The sequence below is a fragment of the Rhamphochromis longiceps genome, linkage group LG17 (genome assembly GCF_057381845.1).
Source record: "Rhamphochromis longiceps isolate RC_006_pf linkage group LG17, R_longiceps_female_GT1.1, whole genome shotgun sequence".
Lineage (NCBI taxonomy): Eukaryota > Metazoa > Chordata > Actinopteri > Cichliformes > Cichlidae > Rhamphochromis > Rhamphochromis longiceps.
Window position 1 is genome coordinate 11372280 of NC_140573.1, and position 21216 is coordinate 11393495.

Genomic DNA, 21216 nt, shown 5'->3' on the forward strand with positions numbered 1-21216 from the left:
GAGGATGAAGGCTATGGCAAAGTACCACCATGCAAGCATGTTAAATGGAATTAAAAACACAGAAGCAAAAGAAATGCATATAAAAGCATAAGAGACAGGTGCAGCAGAGGAGAAACACGGGCCAAAATTGATCGAGAAAGACCTATTAGAAAGATATGACTTAAACCAATCTGTAGGTGTGCTGTTTTTGCAAATGCTCGTATGGGTTGTATTTGAGTGTAGGAACAAATCCTCAGTTGGACTGGACGAATTGTTAAATTCAAAATTCCTGAAATGAGTTTTTCTTCTAGAGCACCAACGAATAACGGACAACAGATTGCATTATTGAGGGAAGTACATGTCAGGTTTTATTGTCTCAATGATTATACATGCAATGAAAGAGAAAAGTCTTAGCAACTACAGAAAGAACAACAGGTTTTATGATTAAACAAACATCAGTCAAGTACAACTTTTATGCAGAGCATTTGATAACTTTTTCAGCCAGAAGAGGCTGCAGAAATATTTCTCAGTGTTATTGCAACTTCATCCACAGAGGAAAGATTTTCTTCGCTGAAATATGTGTGGGAAGCAGATTTGTTATCAAACACCATCACAATGTAGGAAACCTTTGGAAATGTATTCAAAATTGTCAACTGCTCCCAGAAACTGTCTTACGCTTCTAGTGTCCTTGCTTAACTAGAAATTCACAAATGTGAAGCTAACAAGATCCTACCTGTCTTGGTCTCGTCAGTATTCAACATTCAGTTGCTTGGCAACCTTTATTAAATAATAAAGCCAAATTCTGTATATTTGTTCTGTATTTGTGGTAGAAGATTTATGCGAGATTGATTTCCCTGAGAAAACACATAGAAGCAGAAAACAGACTCAGTCAGCATTTATTACGTTTTATTGAAATGACCACATACAGCACTGGTACTTCACTGGTCTATGTCTTTAATCTGCTCTTCAATTATTGACACATTGGTGTACTCGTGTTTATCTAGTCTTGTACAAAAAAGAGTTACTGGCAAGTCGGCAAATGTACCACACCATGTTCACACTTCTGACGCATTCCCAGTGTCCCAACGGGTCCTCCTCTGGTACACACAAACTCGATTTCATCATCATGTTCTGAATACAGTTTATCATCTCTTAAAAATCTGAACCGAATATTATGTCTGTTCATGTCGTCTCTATTCACAGTGCAGGGTTCTGTAAGACATAAAAGATAAACAGTCTTTTAACGTTAGTAAAATACATGAATGTACAGAATATTGTGTTCTGTAAAGGACTCTGTGGCTACAAAAAAATTTGATTTTCTCCTGCCTAATTCTAAATTGTGGTCAAACGCTGGAATGGTACACAGATGATCTACTGTTGCTGTTGCTCTTGTGGGGTGATTACATTCACTGTTAATTTTATGTAATATTTCTGTGACTATTTTACATGCTGAAGTCCTGTCCATCCCAGCCTGACTCCTCTCAGCCTCACTACAGTACTAGACACTTTAATACCCACCTGCACAATGTACATTTTTCAGATGTTTCAATTTGAAATTTCCAGATTGTCTTATTTTATTTAATTCACTTTTATGGTTATATGTATATATGTTCTCTCTTTTTGCATGTACATAATCTTCTCTCTCTCTTTTTACACAGTCGAGGAGCGTGTCAGGATACATTCCACTGCGTGTTGTACTCGTATAACTATGCATGCGACAAATAAGGAATCTTGAATCTTGGAAGTCACATTTCAATGTAAACCTACTCATTTATTTTACTCATTCTCCAAATAAGTAAATTAGTTTCTGTTATTTCTTTTAGATAAACATACAGAATTTCAGGAATCTGGATCACTTGTTGATTTTAAATTGTGATTTGATTTCATATCTTGCTGCTAGAATTAACTTTATTATTATTTATTTATTGTTATTTATTGCTGTCAGTTTGAAGTGAGCTTTGTCCCAAAGGTTTTGAATTGCAGTTCATCGGTCAAATGTGATATAATAACCTTCAACAGAAATGATGATTTGTTTTTCAGACCAAATATTCATTTAAGTCAGTATGCTGTTATTATATCTCTAGACTGCACACTTTGTTAAATGAAGAATTAATAATTAATCAGAATTCCTGCTTGCACCTTTCACTCCAATACTCAACACAGTTCTGAGGTTTGAACCACACACAGTATCATAAATACTTCAGTCATGCTCTTTGAACTTTGAAAAACTACCTAAAAAATCTCCATATATACAGCTTCACCAAATGCAACAACTACATGTTTTTTACTAGATTATTACTAGAATCAGCAGCTGGGATGTTAACAGGTTTTTGAGGGAGACAGCTCATTCACTGGTTCCAGCGTCCATTCACCAGCTGCTTTTTATATTAGAACTGATTTGAAAACTTTATTATTTACTAAATATATCCATAATTTGAGTCTTAGAAACATTTCAGACCCACTGACCTTACTGGCCTAAAAACCCAGATAAAAAAAATTACAGCAGGGCCCTGTACCACAATTCAACGTCATCATGACTATTGTTTAGAATTACCTGAAGTCAACAGAAGAAACAATTAAAGAATTTCTTACTTGATGCTCATCTCATCAAACAAAAGATTTTTTTCAGTAAACCTCAGACCCTACTAACCACACAGTGAGAAATGATTTTGTACCTGGTGATTTCTTATGTCAAACACAACATGCCTCAAAGCGTTTTATCCCCCCAATACCTAGTGTATCATATTTGATAGATACAGCCTTTGGGAGTTTTTGATCTATGACATTAAGTTCTCAAAAATCCAGTCTTGCTTTTTTTTGGACAAATTTCCAAAATTCAGCTTAACAGTAAAGGGTTCTGGACTTTCTGTCACAAATGAATGTTTTTGTCTGTATTTTAAATGTTTTCAGTGTACACCACCACAGTGGATTTTAAACTGAACAGTCAAGATGTGTCATGTCTGTGTGTAGGCAGGCAGGAAGAGAGGACCCAAAATGCAGGACTCACTGAGGCGGAAGTAACTCAAAACACACAGCTTTATTGCTGGTAAGAAGCAGAACAGAAAAACACTAACTCAACTGGAAGAACAGAATAACTAGGCAGGTAGGCTGGCTGGCAAACGGAACACACAGAGGAAGCGAGGGTGAACAGACATTAACGACGCGACACCGAGTAGGGGAAGACACAGACACTAAATACAAGAGGTGAACGGAACGAAGAGGAAACAGCTGGGAGACACGGCTGACGCTGATTACACTGACGAGACAGGGAGAGCACAAAGCTGAACGCACTGACATAGGACACAGACCTACAAAATAAAACAGGAAGCACACGACAGACAGAGACACAGACTCGTAAACAGGCATAATGACGTCATGGGCAAACAGAGGGACATACGGGCAGAGAAGACTAAGCACAGGCAACCTAAACCAAACATGAGGGCAAGATAACAAAACCTAAACCAGAAATAATCATCATCGTCATCATCATTGGATAACTAAAGAATCAGAATATAATTATAATCAAAACGGTATCACCAGAGAATAAGAACTACTCCATAATACAAAAATAAACCAAAACATAAGAAACTCAAAATACTGGGTCGAACCGACCCAGGACCGTGACAAGATGTTTATTGAAGGGCTTCAACAAAGTAATGCATTCGCTGTTTGTGAATAACATATTTAATTTCATATTTTATACATAGTTTCTCATCTTGAGAGGCTCACAAGCAGTTGTGTATATTTTTGTAAATATCGATCACACCTCTGGAATTAAACAAAATTAAAAAACAGAAACCAAGAGGACTTTTTACGTTTCTCTTCACAGAATGTAACATGAAAAATATAAAGAAAACTTTTACTTACGGAGGCATCTAATCTCTCCAGTCCATTCACCATCATTACATGTTTTGAACGGTCCACCCTTCATGACGTAATAATGCTGACAGTTATATTCAACCTTTTCATTATGTTGGTACAGCTGTTTAGTACTTGTTTTGGTGTCTCCATCTGAAAGAGGTGGTGGCCTCTCACAACCCTGGGCACCTGCAAAAGTGTGAGCAATGGAGAAAAAAAAAAGTTTAGACAACATTTAGTCACAATAATTTTTTAGTCACGTTTTTATGTTCATATACCGTCACATATTATTTTACATTTCAGGTGAAGTTTTCATCATGCAATCCGAGTGCAGATCACAGCCTTTAAGACTGCTTTGTCATCCTATATATGTAGTTCTGATATGCTTAGAAAGTGGTCAGCACTCTTTGTAACTAATGATAAACTGTGTTGTACTGGTATCAAACTCATGTTGCTGTTGAAATGATCTGCTTCTTTGATATATTCATCTACTGCCCTCTCCCACATCTTACAGATCCTATCCTTTTAATTGTTTTAATCATTTTATTGTGAAAAAACAAATTTTTTTTTTTAAAGTTCAAACTCTTCTATGGTTCGTGTGTGCTCATCAGGTTCTCACATTTCCTCTGACATGTCCATAGCATGTTGTATTTCCCTGTTCCTCCATGTAACCCATGTTAACTGGTGATGAAATGTGTGATGTCTGTGGCAATGATAGAGGGCCACTTAAAAACACTGAAATCGTGAAAAGGCAAACCTGACATTAAATCTCTCAAAGTGTGACTCAAAGACTGCAATAGTGTATCTAGGAGAAGTAGTGGGTGGTGAACAAGTGAAACCCATCCACTTAAGAACTGAAGCCATTGTGATGTTCTCAGAGCTGCAGCACAGTTTGGGGATGGTGGGTTATTACAGAGGTTTCTATAAAAACGAATTCTTCTTGTTCGTATTAATATTATTATTTAATGATATAACTGCAACTAACCCTGAAGTCTACATTGTGGTGTGTTCAGGTATAATCTTAAATGCACCACATTTCAAACAGTTTTGAGCTACTGTCTGTGTTAGTGAAAACAACTTTTCAGCGTCACACTTAACCAACTTCTCAGATTTAATAAACTTGTCAAACTGGTTCCAGCGGCCCTCCACTGGCTGTTTGTTTACTTAGAACATATTTAAAAACTTTGTGTGCAACAAAAGGGAAATGTAACTCACGGCGGCATCTCATCTCTCCAACCCAATCACCATCGACACAGGTTTTGAACGGCCCACCCTCCATGCCGTAGTCTCTGTCACACACATATTCGACCTTTTCATTGTGTCTGTACGTGTTTCTAGTCGCTGTTTTGGTCCGTCCACCTGAAAGACGTGGTGGCGTCCTACATCGCTTGGCAGCTAAAAATTGTGGGCAATAACAGAGGAAAAACCAACATTAGATAATATTTTGTCACAATAATCACATTTTCACTCTGACCTGCTGTCATGCATCATTTTTCATTTGAAGTGAAATATTTGTCATACACCCTGTGCATCACTCTCCTTTACCTTAACACTGTGTGGCCATGTGTGACAAAGAATTAACCAGAAACAATGTTCACACAAACTAATTAGCACAAGAGCAGATCAGGCAGAGGACATTTTACTGATAACCTGAAATATGTTTTTGCCTCAAAACCAACTATTAATTTCTGGTTTAAAGTGTGTGTAACTTACACTCATTCACACGACACCCCAAGAAATACCAAAAACAGCAATAGCAATCTTTTTCCATCCTTTGTACTGATAAACAGTAAGATCACAAGAGGACAAGTGTTGTACCTTCACATGTGGGACGAGGATTGCTCCACTGTCCATTTTCCAAACATTCAAGCATTGCATTCCCTTTGATGATGTGATTACTGTTTTCACAAGCAAATGTTAAATGTTGTCCTTTTTTCATTTGATCGTCTGTTACATCTGTGGTGATTGTTAGACCTGCTGGTGTTTCAGGGACTCTACATTTCTCTGTTTTGAAAAAGAGAATCTGTTTTATTGTGAGGTTTACATTATAAACATGAAACCAAATCAGATTCAAAGTAATAAGACACTTTCTCACTACATTTTCAAACTAAGCAAGTTTTTCTTTAAATATTTATTATTAATAGGCATTCAGTTTCTCATTGCTGTAATTAAGAAGTAATAAATGTCCAGTCTTTTAAGAAGTCAGAAAAGAATGGCAATTCTACCCTTAACCAAGTGTAGAGAAAAAAAGATGAATAAAGATGAAATATGTCAGCAGGCAGAATGACAGCCAGCAGTGTTTTTAACTTGACTCCAGTTTTAAATCTTATTCACAGCAATAGTTTATTTTGATGTACTATAGTGAGCTCTTTTTTTCATAGGTATTGTTTAGCTGAGTTGACGAATAACTGTTCAATTGCTGGGAAGTATATGTTAACACACACTGAATGATCCAGATGAACAAACTACCAAAACATCTGTGTTTATAGCAGTGCTAATGATTGCTGACGATCTGTTTAATGTAGTGAATTTAATTAGCAGCACCTGGCAGAAAAATACAACCTTAATTCCTATAAAAGTTCTTCACACTTGAGTCTTCTAATGTGGACAATAGTTGCCCATTATTTCCTTTAAGCAGGGCAGACTGATCAACAGTGAATGAAATGATATCTCGGCAGAGAAAATTCCCTATTGTTGACAGATATTGATAACCACAGCTATCAGTCATTGGATATCATTCGAAACTGAATAGTTTTGAACAAAAACCCGATATTCTAATTTCATTCTAGTTTCAGTGTGCATTTTTGCCTTAGACAACTAAGCTTTCAAATCCCCTTGTTAATTTTAGATTAAAATGGTATCAAGCTTCAATCATTTACATTAAACCTCAACAAATCTCCTTTAGCTACAGAAAGATTAAAAAGATGAAAACTGGAAAATGTATCCAGTTCAGTAATATTTATGTGATGCTAGTTCACAACAGCCGTTATCTCAAGAACCTACAATATTAGACATAAACAGCAGATCAAAAATATAGGCTTAGGATTAGAATACTTCCTATGATGACTTTGACCTTACAGGGTTCATCAGGATCATTATATTAATGATTTATGTGATACAAGGGCAACAACACAACTGCTACAGAATGCTGATGTTTTCCTGCAATACAAAATTGCTCCTAACAGCAACTTAAAACAGAAACCCTTATCATAGTCACAGCTCATTTCTGTTACCTCACGTCATTGTGGTAATAAAAGTACACATACCAGAGCAAGAAGGAAAGGGGGAATTCCATTGTCCATTTTCTAAACACTCAATTTCTGTAGACACAATTAGTACACGTGTATTGCTGCAAAGAAAACGCAATTTATGTCCAGTCGCCATTATTTCATTTGATGGTGGTAATCCAGCTACGTAGAGATGAGGATCCATAACACCGATTTTACAAGATCGATCTGAAAAAAGCAAAATATGTAGAATATATGTGAGTTTATGTAACAAAGCTGCAAAGAGCAAGCAAGAGAGTAGTTGGTTTTAGTGAACACCAGAAGAGCGGAAAAAATCATGAAATCTTATTGGATATTTAAATTATGCTTCAAAATACACAAAGATCAAACCTGAACTATTGCCATATTGTTTAAACAGGCATTGCATTTTGTCAGTAAAGGGATTTAAACATGTTCTTACCTATGCAAGTCGGGAATGGATTATTCCATTGTCCGTCTTCTCCACATATCAGCACAGAAATTCCATTCAGATACTTCCCAGGACCATCACAGCTGAATGTGAGGATGTGATTGGGACGTATGGGAATACAATTTTCTGGTAAACCTTTCACTGTTAACCCTTGAACTGTAGGAGGAGGGTCACATCTGGAAGATGAAACTAAGGTAGAAGAAGAAGAAAAAAAACAGTTCAAAAGGCAAGATTCAGATGTAGAAATCACTGGCCAGAATCTTTATATTTGCTGCAGTTTTTATATTTGCCAGATCATGTCAGAATCCATTTTGCCAGGTTTCAATGTGTGTCTGTATTTGTGCTGGAGACACGAAGGTTCAGACCAGTGGAGATAAACCACTGTCAAAACTACAGCTGTGGTCAAAAGTTTTACAATCATCACGGATCAACATGGATACCATTGTAATTTTGGGCTTTGAATGATTGTTGAAATCCTGTTTTTAAGTGTGGAATGACTGATTTAACATTGAGCACTCAATTTTTTTTAAAAAGATGTATGACATGCAATCATTCCACCCTGGAATGGAAAACGTTTATCTAATTTCCAGGCAAATAGTTTCAAAATATCTGCCCTTTGCAAACTGTTTACAAGGACAACCTGTGTAAGCAAACCATCTGCTGTGTCAGTTTAACACGCTAAGATTTAATTCATTAACCCTATAAGTTCCCTTATGTAGGGTGGCTAACTTTAACTCTAGCCTATATTTTGGTGAAAGAAAAAATACAATGCTTCTGGAAAAAATGTGAATAGTTTTTGACCTGTCAGTAAGTCTGACTTTTCTGTCACAGTCTGGCTGAGGCAGACTGTATGTGTTGTGAAAAAGGACTCAAGTGCAAACCAAAAACTATGAAACGTGATGTGGATTAACAAAAAACAAGCAGTTTATTAAGGCTTGCAAAATAAATACAAACAAAGGGCATGGGTGAAACTAAACAATAACCTAAACTGGGTGAACTAAAAATTAAACATGAAAAAACCTTAAACATGGAGAACTGACATGATACCTAAAGACATGGTGTGGACGAGCAGACGACCTGAAGGAATGACTGAAAACACATGGCACAAATAATTTGTGTGCTTTCTTATTTGTTGCAGATCACCTGATTGTTCTGTAAATAGATTTAAACGGTTATATGCCTGAGGCATTGGCTGCATTTTTAGTTAAATAGTACCATATAACTTTCTTTGCAAAACTTGTGCATAATATTTAGAAATGTACAATTTCTATTTGCATTTCAAGTTATGAAAATGATTCGTTAAACATGTTTGTGGGTTTTACAGTAAAAAAATATAACTTTTTTCTACTCGGATTTTGAATTTTTTCTCTGAATTTAGATCAACTATGGTAATATAGTATGCCAAAATGAAAAAATAACTCAAATTTCAGATATTTCAGGTTGTGCTGAAAATAATGATACCAAACAAGTAGTCAAAAATGGCCAATTATACCCTGGACCCCAGAGGGTTAAACTGATCTTTCTGACATCGAGATGCTGGGTCATATTTCATAATGACTTGACAGAAACATTGTTGAATAAAATGATGACTGATGTGAATTCAAATATATTTGGAGTCTGATCTGACATGACAAAGTCTCTACATATTAAAAATCATTTAGAATTAAATTCTGATTTTGCCTGTGTGCAGGAAAAATATATATAGAAATAAAGACCGTCATAGCAGTCTTAATGAAGGCAGGACACATCTGAGTAAATGAGATTATATGTCCAAGGAGATAATACCAAATGAAGTTCATACGTAAGTTCAATAAGAACAATCTGTAGTCACACATTTCTGCTTCCCTGGTGTTTGTTGGCTAATCTAAGCTTTACATCATTTCCACTTTCCCATGCTGTGAAGCTAATTGTGCAATCACTGGTCTAGCCCAATCAGATTTCTGCTGGCTGTCTTCCGGCCAATCAGTCTCCACTCCATGTACTTTAAATCTCACTGCTCATCGGTCATTCTCCCAGGCTTCCATTCAAGCCTCAATCTTCATTTCCAGAGTGTAATCACCAACAACCTAAATTGAATTCTATAGATCAATAAATTATGTTAAATTCATTTTAATGATCTCTGCTTATTGAACTGTAGTCATTCACATGAGAGTGAGAGAAGAAAAGAAAGCTTTTGAACTCACGGTAGCACGACCCCCTTTGGAGTGGCTGCCAGCCCTCAGTTGTACATACGTATTTGATGGTGAGAGCTGATGTATAGCCAGGTTCGCAAGCAAAATGTATCATGTGTCCTGCTTGATACTGAGATGTTCTTGTCTCTTGTGTTACTTGGGCATGGGGAACATCTGGAAGCGTTGAACATGCTAATACACAAAACAATATAAAATGGGAAAAGAAGAGAAAAATACACAAAGATTGAAAACATACTGAGTGACTAAGCCAAGATATACATGTGTGTATAAGGAAATGACTACCCGTCATTGCTACGAACGATAGTAATGCCAGTAATGTGCAGTTGTGTTAGGACAGGCAACCTGCGGCTCCGGATACGCATGCGGCTCTTTTGTCTTTATACTGCGGCTCCAGGTGGTTTGGGAAAATAAATTAGAAGTATTTAGCTGAAGTGTATTTTTTGTATTAGTTCTTTTTAAACTTGTAGTTCTAAATTGGAAGATTATTGTGACATTGAAATATAAAAATAGAATTATATTTTATTTTTCATCGCTCAAAATAAGCGTCACACTCGCGGAAGCCGGTATACCCGCCGAAACGCCGTGCATTTATCGAGACTTTCAACCCCAGGTAGGCCAATTATGGATCTTCGGATCCACATTATGTCAGCAGCTGTTCTCCTCCGTGAACTATGTTAAAACAAACACCGCTCACGCCTCACAGATGACAGCTTACAGTCCTGCGTAAAGATGAAAGTGACTTCGTACAGCCCCGATTTGCAGACGCTGTGCGCAGAGGTTCAGGAGCAGAAGTCTCATTGTAAACATATCACAGCAGACCCGACGATGTTTCCATGGACACGCTTTTCAGCATCTCTTTATTGACCACTCTTCACACACGGTTGCTGTAACCATACAGCCGGCTGTAGCTTTTCAGCTCACAGTCCGACAACACAAGAGCAGAGAGAGCACAGACTTTAAGTAGACGAGGCGTGATTGCGGGTCCCGCTCAGGTGCGTCCGACTCCCATGCAGTGGCGCTGCAGACCACGCCTCGCCACACACATTAACCAGGTAAAATACATATTTAGGCAGAATTTTGCAAATATCTATTTTTCATTTTTTAGCAGCATAGTGCTGTATATATTGTAAAAAAACAATATATACAGTGTTATTTTCATTTTTGATGTCAACAAGTATTTGCGGCTCCCAGTGTTTTCTTTTGCGTGGAAACCGGGTCCAAGTGGCTCTTTGGGTGTTAAAAGGTTGCTGACCCCTGTTTTAGGTCAAGGGTTGTTGAGGCTGGCTGAGCTCTGCTGGCCATCACCAAATTTGAGCAGAGGAACATGGGTAATCATGCTTTGGAACAATCTTTCTGATGTGATACTTTTTTACTTTTATAACCAGGCCTATTGTGTGCCTCCAGAAAATGTACCTATTTAGCTCTAAACCCAACGCCTTACCTGACGTGTAATGGGTCGATCCTATGAAAATCCATTTATTAATGCTGCTCTTGGTATGCTTTACAACTTTTTGTGTTTCATTTTTTTAGCTTTTCACGTGACATTTTTTGGGGGTACATAGCATGTAGTATGGTTGGGTTAGAGTAAGAGTCAGGGTAATGCTGTCATTAATGAACCCTAACAAAAACAAAATATGCACTCTGTAATATACATAATTGAGGTATTCATACACTTTTCATGACTGTAGAGTTTTTGACGATTTAGTAATATAAGAAAAAAAAACACATTTACATGAGTTATTACATCCACAGTGCAGCAATAGCACAAGTTTAGTTAGTGATGATAAAAACATGAAGCCATGCAACTTACAGTAGCACTTTCCCTGATGGACAACCAGCCAACCATCAGCTGTGCATACAAATTTCGAGATCTGATCTGATATGTAACCAGATTCACAAGAAAAATGTATCACATCTCCTTCCTGGTACACAGCTTTGCTGGTTCCTTCTGACACATGAGCGTGAGGAACATTTGGGAGCTCTGAACACACTAAAAGAGAAAAAATTACAATTCGTCACATATAAAGTTGTTAAAAAACAATGACTGAAGCTCTACAAGGAAAACAGTTACAAAATCAAAGTATGTCTACAACCATTCTCCTAAATGGTTAAGACCACAAAACAGTTGCATCTACATAATTTGTGGATATACTTCACCTAATAACACAGATAGCAGGATTTATGTTTGACATACATAATTAAAGAGTAATATAAGAAATGTACCATTAATTACCATTAATGGTAAAGGGAAAAAATAAGTATAAGTATAAAATTACTAGAGCCCCCCCCCCCCCCTTCAAAGAAAACCCCCAAAATAAAACAAAAACAAGCAAAAAACCCATAGCAAGTAGTAAAATCATCTATAATTACTATTTTGTCCTACATTATATTACTACCATATATATGTATGTTAACACAAAAATATACATATTTTAGGGTTGTGTGAATGCATGTAAATTCAAATAGTTGTAATAGTGTAAAAATAAGACAATTACATTCATACTGTGCTTTTCCCCCTGCTGTAAGTAAATACCTGTGATGACCACACGCAGTGTATATGTCACTCTTCTTAAAGTCTAACTGCCTTTCCACAAAGGTAAAACATGTGATTTTAGGTACACTGAAAAACGATAATAGATCACTTTACCGTTTTGTGACAAAGAAACTTCCACACACCCCCACAGCTGGAGAAACAGAAGGATTAAAGACAGCTTCATGTTCTTTTGACGAATGCTTTCTGAGGAGAATTTCAGTAGCTTCATTGTTCAGTGACCTCCCCCAGCTCGAACTCCACCCAGAGAGATCAGGTCACAGCACAGACTGTCCAGTGGCTCTGTCCAAATGTCTCTATTTAAATACAACCTTGGACTCCTGTTGTACAAGTGCTACGGAGAAGGACTGGATAGGTGGTTAGGTGTACAAAGCACAGGACTTTCAAATGTACTTTGCTAGCGTTTACAAAGAATTTTCAGAAAAAGAGAAGATATCCAGTGATGCGCAGTTTTCTTGTTGATAGAGCCTCGCTGATGCCAGGGGTTAAGGGAGAATGGCCAGAATGCATCGAGTTGGTGGGAAGGCAAAAGTAACTCAACTTAAATGATAAGTGGATGCTGGACTCCAGGCCTAAAAAGACTGTGGAAAAGGGGTTGTTTCATTGTTAGGCCATGAAACCCAAAGCCCCAAGCCTTTCAGCAGAGTTAAACTTATGTAAGAATTAAAACAGACCCCGTGATGCTTTTATTAAAATAACATTACATGCAATTACTGTTACATGTGTGTACATGTGTGTGCTCATCTAGGTTACAAAAACACTTTAATAGCAGGTATGATCTCCTGCCAAAGGGAGGGAGTTTGTTATTTTATTTATTTTTTACTTCTTTTTGTTATCTTTATTTAATCAGAATATGTTCAGACTGGAAAGATAGGGCCACCATTTTGTGTATTTGTCCACAAAGGATTTATGAATGACTTTGATTTTACACAAAAAAAAAAGATGTACTGGAAGAACACAGACTGAGTACATAGGCTTTTATTAAAATGACCACACACATCAGTGCACTAATCATTTATAGATTTGCGTGCTCATGCTCATCGTATCCAATAGACAGAAATGTTACTGGCATGTGGGCAGATGCATTACGCCTTCAATGCATGTCTGACGCATTTCCAAACTGCCAACACGTCTTCCCCTGCTACATATGAACTCAATTACATCATTATGTTCTGAATACAGCTTATCATCGCTGACATATCTGAATTGAATATTGTGTTTGCTCATGTCTTCTCTATTTACAGTGCAGGGTTCTGTAAGAGTTAAGAGAAAAGATTTTGTTAATGTCAGTACAGTACACCAATGCAGGAATGCACAACATATATCATATATAACTATTCAAGTCTTGATTACAAAGGCACAGTGCTTAAAACCAAGCAAGTCTGATAAAATGCAATCTGTATCTGTATCAAAACTCCAGATATAGTACAGACCTCACACAATATCAAATTATGAAAGTCTAATGTTAAATTGTCTTAATTTTCCCATTTTTTAAAATAACATAAAACAGAGCGCATCTAAGAACATGAAGCCCCCAAATTATGCATCCTTTCTCAAATAAATTATGTCAACAGCTTGAAAGGCTGATTCCTGTGTAAACTCAATTTTCTCTAAATTTAAGAGTAAAAAAAACTTGGGACCCCTAAAATACTTTTACATATGCAGAATCTTAGAAAATACAACATAATATAGCTATAACTTACTGAGGCATCTCATCTGTCCAGTCCATTTACCATTTTCACAGGTTTTATATGGTGTACCTTCCATTTTGTAGTAATTTTGACAGATATACTCAACCCTTTCTCCATGGCTGTATTGCCTTTTAGTACTGATTTTGGTGTCTCCATCTGAGAGTGGTTGTGGTTTCCCACAACCCACAGGATCTTAAATAAATATAGACAAAAAACAAACAAAAAACTTGAAATTGTTAATATAACATTTTTTAATATCTACTCACAATACTATTAGTACCATTATGCAACATCTTACAGTAAATTTTTGTGTAAATCTTTTAGAGATTCAACTCTCCAAATTACTGGGGGTTTATTCCGACTTCTCTTTTTTATATTTACAGCTGTTATTAACATGAGCAGCTTATCTGGGCGCTTATTACTGACTGGGCTTCGCATATGTACATGACATTTCCTACACAGTGATTGTAATTAGGATCAACCGCAAGACTTGTCCAAAAACATTTCCCGTGTAATTTTTGCCTGAGTAAAAGTAACCGTAACTGTTTTGGGGATTAAAAAATGTGATTAAAGCCTCCTGAAATTGCAGTGCACTGTGACTGGATGATCTTTTCTTGTCACATATTACGGGTGAGTTGACATAGAAAAAAACTGGCTTACCTCCGCATGTTGGAAACGGATCGCTCCACTGTCCATTTGCCAAACATTCAACTGTTTTATTGCCTTGCATAAAGTGGTTACGTCTAAGGCAAGTAAAGGTTAGCTTTTGTCCTTTCTTTAGCCGATTGCCTTGTATGTGTGATGTGATTCTTACACTGTCTGATATTCTTGTGACTTTGCATTCATCTGTTTTAAAGAAGACAGTCTTTTAATCTTTCAGTTTAAAGTGTAATGCAGCAGTAGTCTAGACCCAAAGGAACCAAATAAAATGTAAATCTTAATCGTTATATAAGTTTAACAAATGAAATATAATGATTACATAATTGTTACACAAATATATGGACATTTAAAAAACATGTCAAATCACGTCAGCTTTTCTCAGTTAAAGTAAACCTACCAGAGCAGGATGGAAAGGAAGCATTCCAGTACCCAATTTCTAAACACTCGATTACTTCAGAACCTTCCAGTTTATACTGATCAGCACAACGAAAATGTAATGTGTCCCCAGTCCTTATCGCTTCATTCCCTTGTGGTAATCCAGTTACCTGCAGATTAGGGTCCATTACTCCAACTGCACAAGGGATTCCTGAAAACAATAAGTAAAAGTCATTATTGCGATTGTAGACATAATAAAGTTTTTTTTATTATGCCCTGTGAATGCTACTATTAAACATGGAGAAGCTTATTTAAAGATAACCAAACATGCATTTTGAGAGTTAAACACGAGCAAGGATACTTCCTTTATACTATTTTTATAGTTTTGCACATAGCGGCTGCAAAATGGCTCCATAGTGCTCCCCTCTGAATTGCAAGAAAGCAGAATGCAAAGAATGGACTATGCAGAAATATAAAGAGATCTACATCTTACTGAGGCATCTCATCTCTCCAGTCCATTGACCATTTACACAGGTTTTGTACGGCCCACCCTCCATTCTGTAGTAATCCTGGCAGATGTACTCAACCCTTTCACTATGACTGTACTGCAGTCTGGAACTTTCCTTCGGGTCTCCATTTGAAAGATGTGGTGGTTTCTCACAACCCTCGGCAGCTACAAATATGGGCAACAAAAATAGAAGTTTAAAAATGTTTTCATCACAATAATCACATTTCACCATGAGTGACACATCACTGACCTTGATCAATTAAATTAAATTAATTACGTTTTATTCATATACCAAGAATTCATAAAAAATGTTTTTGCAAGAGGCTTCATAATGTAAGGTGAAGACGCAAGAGCACAAAAAGATAAGGAAAGATAAATAAACTATATGAGAAAGAAGCAAGTCACAAATAAATAGAGGGGAGTGAAGAAGAAGTGCTAAAAGTATGAACCTCTAGTAGCATAACCTGAATGCCTGATAACAGCAAAAAGATGTACTGAGGTACTGGACTGTAAGTATATGTTCATGAGTTCAAGGTTCATGTAAGAAAAAAGCCGAAAGGTGTATTAGGTGTCCTAAGTCAGTGTTTCCCAACCTTTGGGAGCCACGGAACATATTTCACATTCGAAAAAACATCACCAAACAAAAATGCCACAAAAGTATATTGATAATTTTTACCTGCACACCAAGCATAGCAGAATTGGTTTGATCTGCTCCCAGTATACCCTTTTTGCTTTCTTCTGACCACTACTCATGCTAGGGCCTCCATCTGGGTCAGAATTTTCCCCAGGACCAGGTCAGACTGATTACTTTTTCTTTTCAAATATTTATCTGTTGCTATTACGTGTTCCATTGTTTTACAGCATGAGTATTATGTAATTTCTTCTTTGTCTTCTTCTGTTTTAATGGCAGTTGGCAACCCATTTAATTAGAGCAGGTAGTTGTACTACCCTCTATTGGAAGAGAATGAAATTGTTCTGCCCATTACACCGATCGCTTAGAGTAGTAATCAGGTGGAATCAGATAATCTTCCATGGCACACTTGATCATTGCTCACAGCACACCTATGTGCTGCGACACAGTGGTTGGTAAACACTGTCCTAAGTGACTGGTTGGGTTATATACAAGCACCAGTTCTTGCTTTATATGTCATGTGATACCATCGCAGGTGCAATATGGATCCACAGGAACTGGTACAAATCTTGAGCAATATATATTTAAAATGTAGTACACAGGGTATATACAGCAAGCTCATTTCTCATACCTAACAGGACGACTGAAATTTTCACATTTTTTGAGTGTAAGCAGAGGACCTTATAAATATACACTGTTAAGCTAGTTCAAACTACAAATGTCGATAAAAGTAACATTGCTGGTGTGTTGACTGAAAGACTTACTTTCACATACTGGCACAGTACTACTCCATCCGTCCAACTGACAAGTTCGGGTGCCATCGCTATCTCCCATTGTATACCTGCAATTACAACTCATATCTCATTTTGTATTTTCACCCACACACTAAAATTTATAGAGTACTTGAGCAATCATTTTGCTTCCAAGTAACCATTTTACAGGATGAGTTCCTGCCCCAAGTGGAGGAGTTCAAGTATCTCGGGGTCTTGTTCGCGAGTGATGGGAGAAGGGAGCCGGAGATCGACAGACGGATTGGGGCTGCAGCTGCAGTAATGCGGACGCTGCACCGGTCCGTCGTGGTGAAGAGGGAGCTGAGTGTAAAAGCGAAGCTCTCAATTCACCGGTCGATCTACGTCCCTACCCTCACCTATGGCCACGAGCTGTGGGTAGTGACCGAAAGAACGAGATCGCGGATACAAGCGGCAGAAATGAGCTTCCTCCGAAGGGTGGCTGGCCTCTCCCTTAGAGATAGGGTGAGAAGTTCGGCCATCCGGGAGGGGCTCAGAGTAGAGCAGCTGCTGCTCCACATCGAAAGGAGCCAGCTGAGGTGGTTCGGGCATCTGACAAGGATGCCCCCTGGGCGCCTCTTGGGTGAGGTGTTCCAGGCATGTCCCACCGGGAGGAGGTCCCGGGGCAGACCCAGGACACGCTGGAGAGATTATATCTCTCGGCTGGCCTGGGAACGCCTTGGTATTCCCCCGGATAAGCTGGAGGAGGTGGCTGGGGAGAGGGAGGTCTGGGCCTCTTTGCTTAGGCTGCTGCCCCCGCGACCCGGCCCCGGACAAAGCGGATGAAGATGGATGGATGGATGGATGGATGGATGGTAACCATTTTAAGTTGTCTTGAGATCGGACATCAGTGATTGGACACTGAATTATTTTTAGGTTTTCCCTTGTACCTAAACCACTTAACACTGTTGATCATCTGCTGTTCACTTAAGCCTCATCGGAAAAGACCTGAGTGGAAGTGTGGCCATTCTTCAGGAAGGGAAACTGGGAGAAAAGACTGAGGTATGTCAACCTAACACAAGAAGTACAGCAAAAATCAGCAGAAACAGATCTTGGAACTCACTTTCACAGTGAGTTCTAAATTTATGTTTAAACATTTTTAAAAATAAGCCTGAACTCTCTTATGCAAGCTTTCTTGTAATTTCTTTAATGCAGTCTTAGGAATAATGTAGTTAATGTAGTCTGCCAGGCTTCTTCAAAGCTCCTTTGAATAACGGCTTCCTTTTATCCCATTCTTGTTGACATTTTCCAAACAGCATTGTTGTACGGGACTTTTGTCTTAAAACAACTTGAAGAGTTTCTGTTTTAACACACAAATATAAGCAATCCTCATGGGACTTTCAGAGCGTGTACATTATGTCACTGAATTATTATAGATCCACATACCCTAGATTGCAAAAGTATTTGATAGCTGTTCCAAAAACGAGCTCTTCTCCGCGGATAATTTCATAATAGCCATTGGGAACGTCCTCAGGGAGTTCACATGGCTTTACTGAAAAAAAAGAAAAGAGAATATTTTTCATGAGTAAGTATGAATTAGACCTTATTCTTCTCTTATTATTGCTTATTTTTAATTGAAATCAGGTGCTTGCCGACAGTGACATAAATTTTTTACAAAACTCTTTGTTAATAACAGTGTTGAAGTGTGGGTACAATGTTATTGATGCAGGGATTTGAGGAAGCGATTTGCTATTTTCATACAATAGATTACTGTTAGCAGCATACTGCAGCAGTTTTACAACTGTCTCAGTACAACTCTTTCTAATTCCAAAAAACTAAAGTTTTGGGATAAAACTTTGGTAATTGATATTTTGTGAAATGTTATGAATTGCATCTTAGAAGGGATTAAGGATTATTTGTAACCCTATAAATACAGTCATAAGAGTAACAGCAAAATAGCAGGCAAACCATTTAACTTACAGTTGCATTTTCCCTGACGCAAACTCTCCCAGCCAGTATTTGTGCATATATATCTGAGGGTTGGACCAGATATATAACCAGTCTCGCATGTGAAATGTATCACATCTCCTTCGCGATACTCAACTTTTTTAGTATTTTCTGACACATAGGAGTGAGGAACATTTGGAAGCCTTGAACATACTGAAAAAAACAACATGGAAAGAGACATATACATAGATTGACCAAGGATTCCAAAATTACATCTACATTTATATTACATATAAATGTAGATGTAATTTTGGAAGAGATAGTAGAACAAATAAAAAAGAGGGTAAGTAGAAGTACAAGAAATGTCTTCTCTTTTAAACTAAACAAAGAACACAGCATTTAAAAAAGTCTGACTTACCGTTTTCTGAGAAAGAAACTTCCACATGTCCCCATAGATGGAGAAACAGAAGGATTAATGACAGTCGCATTCTGTCAAGTGGACTGCAAACCAAATTTTCACTGTGCACAAATCCTTTGACAAACTGTGCGTTTTCTGTGCAGAACTGCTGTGTGTTTATCACAGTATTTGAGGCCAATGGTTAAAATATGGACTTCCCTACTGGAATTGCACAAGCCTCAAAATGACATATCGCAAACAACAAGTTTCACTGAACACGCCAGAGGAGTTCACAGACAACAATTCACAAACCTCACCCTATAATAATTTATAGACTTTATAGAGTTGATTTCTTTCATTGCCTATAAAATAATTTCTAACATTTTACAAAAGAAGGTTTGTGTCCTCTTTCAAACATCATATAAATTAATCCGTCTATTTTTATAATTAAATTAAAATATGAGATTAATTAGTCCTGAAAATATAGACTGGTGTATGATGCTCAAAACAAGTTTGCAAAATGTAACAGATGTTATATCTTATTTTGTGATAGAATGATTAGTGTTCGCTGAAAAGGCTACTGTGCAGTTTAATCACCACGACTAGTAAGTCATAAATGGAGATGGTACTGAGGTACAAAGTCCATTGTAAAAGTCAGCCAGAGATTCAGGTCGGTAAATAGTTTTAAAGAAGTTGTTGTTTAAGAGAACATCTTTAAATTCAAACATAACCAATATCTATGCCCAGGGGTCGGCAACCTGCGGCTCTTTAGTCCTTATAGTGCGGCTCCGCGTGGTTTGGGAAAATAAATTAGAAGTATTTAGCTGAAGTGTAATTTATTTATGTTAGTTCTTTTTTAACTTGTAGTTCTAAATTGGAAGATTATTGTGATATTGAAATATACAAATAAAATTATATTTTATTATTTTTTCATGCTCAAAATAAGCGTCACACTCCAGGAGACCGGTATACCTGCCAAAACGCCGTGCATTTATCGAGACTTTCAACCCCAGGTAGGCCAATTATGGATCTTCGGATCCACATTATGTCAGCAGCTATTCTCCTCCGTGAACGATGTTAAAAACAAACACTGCTCACGCCTCACAGATGACAGCTTACAGTCCTGCGTAAAGATGAAAGTGACTTCGTACAGCATTTGCAGACGCTGTGCGCAGAGGTTCAGGAGCAGAAGTTCCATTGTAAACATACCACAGCAGACCCGACGATGTTTCCGTGAACATGCTTTTCAGCATCTCTTTATTGACCACTTTTCACACACGGTTGCTGTAAGCATACAGCCGGCTGTAGCTTTTCAGCTCACAGCCCAACACATACCAACACAACAGCATAGATAGCACAGACATTAAGGCGGTGAGGCGTGATTGCTGGTGCCTCTCAGATGCTTCCGCCTCCCCTGCAGCGGCGCTGCAGACCACGCCTCGCCACACACATTAACCAGGTAACATACATAATTAGGCAGAATTTTGCAAATATCTAGTTTTCATCTTTCAGCAGCATAGTGCTTTTTTTCCAATTATTTTTTAAAAGCCAGGTCAAGGCTCCAAAAGCTCAAAGGCGACATAAGGGTGGCGGCACACAACAGTTTTTGTTTGCTACATGGATCATCTTAGTTCAGGTTGGTGTCTTTCCTTTTGTAATATTTCTTTAAGAGTTCAAAATGTGTTAATTACATAAATGTAATTTTCTCTGTAGCAGCTTAGTTGTTCACACAAAGCATAAAAGTAAAAAACAATATATACAGTGTTATCTTAATTTTAGATGTCAAAAAGTATTTGCGGCTCCCAGTGTTTTCTTTTGCATGGAAACCGGGTCCAAATGGCTCTTTGGGTGTTAAAGGTTGCTGACTCCTGTCTCTTTTAGAGAAATTTTCAACCAAGATGAAATTTAGTTTTGAAAATTTGAAAGAACTTTTGTCATATTTGAATTTTTAGGAACATAACACAGGACATTATATATCTTCAGCCTCTGCTTGTTGTTCACCT

General features: G+C 37.5%; 1 protein-coding gene across 1 annotated transcript; it reads right to left on the reverse strand.

Annotated features, from left to right (window-relative positions):
* Positions 1–354: 354 nt before the first annotated feature.
* On the reverse strand, positions 355–19418 carry LOC146649346 (complement factor H-related protein 5-like). The gene is made up of 18 exons (XM_085387580.1): positions 19235–19418; positions 18850–19029; positions 18316–18421; positions 16906–16982; positions 15496–15675; positions 15025–15213; positions 14628–14813; positions 13980–14159; positions 13343–13529; positions 12402–12409; positions 11536–11715; positions 9717–9896; positions 7525–7722; positions 7104–7292; positions 5656–5841; positions 5053–5232; positions 3847–4026; positions 355–1191 (listed from the first exon to the last, which is right to left on the reverse strand). The coding sequence occupies exons 1-18, from the start codon at positions 19302–19304 to the stop codon at positions 1001–1003; spliced, it is 2847 nt and encodes a 948-aa protein (XP_085243706.1). The 5' UTR covers positions 19305–19418; the 3' UTR covers positions 355–1000.
* Positions 19419–21216: the final 1798 nt, after the last annotated feature.